This window comes from Dipodomys ordii, unplaced genomic scaffold (assembly GCF_000151885.1).
Source record: "Dipodomys ordii isolate 6190 unplaced genomic scaffold, Dord_2.0 Scaffold330, whole genome shotgun sequence".
Classification (NCBI taxonomy): Eukaryota; Metazoa; Chordata; class Mammalia; order Rodentia; family Heteromyidae; genus Dipodomys; species Dipodomys ordii.
This window is the reverse complement of record NW_012267546.1, coordinates 3,999-7,502: the sequence shown is the minus strand read 5'-3', so window position 1 is coordinate 7,502 and position 3,504 is coordinate 3,999. Positions and strand designations below refer to the sequence as shown.

General features: G+C 45.8%; 1 gene segment (V, D, J or C); it reads left to right on the top strand.

The window, feature by feature from the left end:
- The window catches only part of LOC106001597, a gene marked incomplete at its 3' end in the record, with an annotated part of 8,169 nt that overhangs the window by 769 nt on the left and 3,896 nt on the right, over window positions 1–3,504 (top strand). The window contains 1 exon segment of the V gene segment in view: window positions 3,355–3,387. Coding sequence covers window positions 3,355–3,387 — 33 coding nt within the window.

The window sequence follows — 3,504 nt, the reverse complement described above, 5'->3', positions numbered from 1 at the left end:
CAGCTTGGAGCCAGGTCAGCTCAGGAGCAGCTGCACACAGAGCCCAGGGCTGCTCTTCTGCTGTCTGCCCTGCCTCTGTGTCCACAGTGTGACAGCATCTCTCTTGAGTTTATGACCCCCACTCCTCTGTGATGTCTCCAGTCCTTTGCTGAGACTGTTAAGAATGAACAGAGTATCACGGTGGAAGCAAAAATGGCTCTGCAGTGTTGACCAGTATTTGATCCTGAAGAAACTCAGGGACGCTGGTGACCCCATGAGACTCAGGACAAAGATCCCAGGATTCACAGAGTCGGAATTTGTTCTGTGAACAAGAGGGAAAATACCCGGCATGGTGACTGGTGTCTGTAATCCTAGGGACTTGGGAGGAGGAGAGAAAAATGAGTATTTGTGGAGGCCAAATGGGCAAAACCTTAATGAGAATCCATCTCATCAATAAGTTACATGTGGCAGCTGTTTCCTGTGATTCCAGCTACACAGAAGGCAAGTGTGAAATCACTGTCTGCAAACTGCCCCAGGCAAAACCACCTCACAGTACCAGAAAATAAATAACATCAGAAAAGCTGCAGAAAGGGCTGAAATGCATGTGTGTGCCTAAAATAGTAGCCCTGAGTTCAAAACAGTACAGAGAGAGAGACAAACAGACAGACCAAAAGAGAGAAAAGAAGAGGAAGGGAGAGAGAGACAGAGTACACAGCCCATTGACCCATGACTCTTAACAGGCCTCAAATGCTGCCCTCCTCCCTCCGCCTGTAGCACTGCTCAGGGGTTCAGAACTGACTTACTAGAATTGCTACATTCATTCACTTTCTTCCTTAGTGACTCTCATATTCTCATTCTGCTTTTCTCTTTGTCCAGCAACCAAATGTCCCTGGGGATCCAAGTCATAAAACACAGGGGTCAGCCATACCCCTGGAGCTCAGCCCATGGCACCCTGGAAACTTGGTGGACTCCTCAGTCTCCCCTGACCAGGGCCTCTTGCTGTCCTCCAGGGGACGTGGAAGTGGACACGAGGAGTCTGGGCTGGACTGGACAGACAACAGGCCATGTGCATGTAGACTGACCTTTCTGGGTCACGTCTCTCCTGGGGTTTCCTCCATCATGATGTCTCTGGAGTCCTGTGGATTTCCCGTCTGGGATGGAGTCCGGGTCCCTGTGGCTCTGTCATGAGCACTGTCACTGTGCACACTCATCGTGGGCACGAGGGGCTGGGCCAGGTGATCTCACAGCAATCTGACTGAGCTCCCTGCATCCCGGACACCCCTACCTGCTCAAACAGGTCCTTGTTTATTTCTCCATTACATCCTGATCAGAGAAGAGCAAGATTCACTTCGTGAACAAGAACATATGTGAGCACTCTACAGCTTTAGGAAGAAGACTTCTAAGTTCTGAGGTTTCCCCTGGACAGTTTCTGTAGATGATGAGACAAATCATTCATCTCACCAGGAGACATCCATTACTCTGTCCATGTGGAGACTGTGGTGTCTTGGGTCCTCATTTGGATTTGAAAACTCATCAGGAGTAGCTGGTATCTCCTCGCACAACACTAATCATTGTAAAAAGATGAAGAAAGGAAAGATTTCACCAAAACAAAATCATCAATACTTTAGAGCATGTGTCTTCTTAGACTATTAGTCATTTAACAATGTATATCTGTATTGAATAATAACCAGTACCTGTTAACGTGTGTCCTTTATAATAATAACTAAATTAATTAATTGGTAAGCAAATGCATTGGCCCTGCCTCTGCTCTTCCTGCCCCAGCTCTCCTCTGTGTCTGCCCTACTTCTGCTCATCCCCTGACAGCCTCCCAGGGACTTCTCCATGTCTGTGTCTGTAGTCATCCTTGACTGTCTGCATCAGATGTTCTGCTTTCCACTGTGAGGTTTACTTAAACATAGTGAGACTTCACTTCAACAGAGCAGGGAGAATAACACATTGGGGAAATTGACTTTGCCATGATCTCCAAGATCAGATCTGAGGAAGGCTAGAGATGAAAAACACAAATCCACCCAAGCCTAATGGAAAATGCTGCCAACAAATCTCCCAGAAACATTGAGACATAATGAAACATAACATGTTTCATGATATACAGAATTCAAGACTATTAGGAAACACATTTACTATCATATCAAATGTAAACTGTACATCAATGTATTGCTAGATTTTAGGCAACTAGCAGCAGCCTAGGCTAGCTACCATCATCTACGTGAACATGCCAACATGTGTGATGCTATGATATTACAACTATGTCACTAAATAATAAGAATGTTTTATCTGCACCATAATCCTGTGGGACACCTTTTATATATCCTGATCATCACTGTCCAAAACATTGTTGTGAGCTGACCTGCTCATAGCTACGTGTTCTGAACAGGAAGTTGGCAAGATGCATGGCAAAGGCCATTCTGATGTTTCTCAGATAGAACTTAGGGACAGGGCAGATGGAGCATGGAGCACAGGACATCCTAGGGAGAACGTGGCAGAGGAGGGCTGAGATTAAAAGTCCAACAAGAGAAGAACAGATAAAGGAAAAGGTGTGGACAATGGAATAGAACTAACCCACAGACTGGGAGAGAGACTGTCATTTGTGATAGATCTAAAGAGAGTTAGATTAAAGGAAATAAACCAACCATAGAAACACCAGTATCATATTATGTCTTATTTCCAATAACTAGTATATGTCTGAGACAAACAGAAACTATCAGAGAAGTTGATGCTAGGTGAAATGAACTCCAAGATAAGGATTCAAATGATTTTTCTTTCTTTTGCTTGTTTCTAACATATTTATAAGATTATTTCTTTGTTGCTTTGTATGTCCCTCCTCCACAGTATAACCCTTGCTTTCACTGTATTTGATGTTGGTATAATTTGTGGAGGGGAAGGAAAAAATTGTTTAAATAGGGATCCAGGTGGACACGTTACAACAATGAGCTGTACAAGAACAATGGCAGAGTGAGAGGATGTGTGTGTCCCTCTGCACCCCAGACAGCTCTCAATGTCCTCAAACTCTGCCTCAGGCTCCCAAGGAGCTGCAGGTACAGTGTGAACCACAGCACATGGTCAGTGCGTCATGATGTCTGCAAGGTGACCATTGTCACCAAACTCCTCCAGCACAGTCATCTCTGCTCTGGGAGCCCAGTCTCTAGACTTCCCCCCAGAGCTGCTTTATAGCAGAGGACATGCAAATAGGACGTCCCTCTGCCCATGAAAACCAGCCCAGCCCTGACCTGAGCTCTGTGAGCTGATTCCACCAGTGACTGAGCACAGACCACCACCATGGAGCTGGGGCTGCACTGGGTTCTCCTTTCAGAAACACTTTTCAACCAATAGCTGAGTGTGGTGTGTGTGTGTCAGCTTGACTCCTGCAGACTAAGAGGAGCTCACCAGGCCAGCACAGCCAGGCCAAGCAGTTCATGAGACTCCATCTCAGAGAAAGACACTCAGTGTGCTGACATGTGATTATAATCCCAGCCATGATGGAAACTTCACATAGGAAGATGGAGC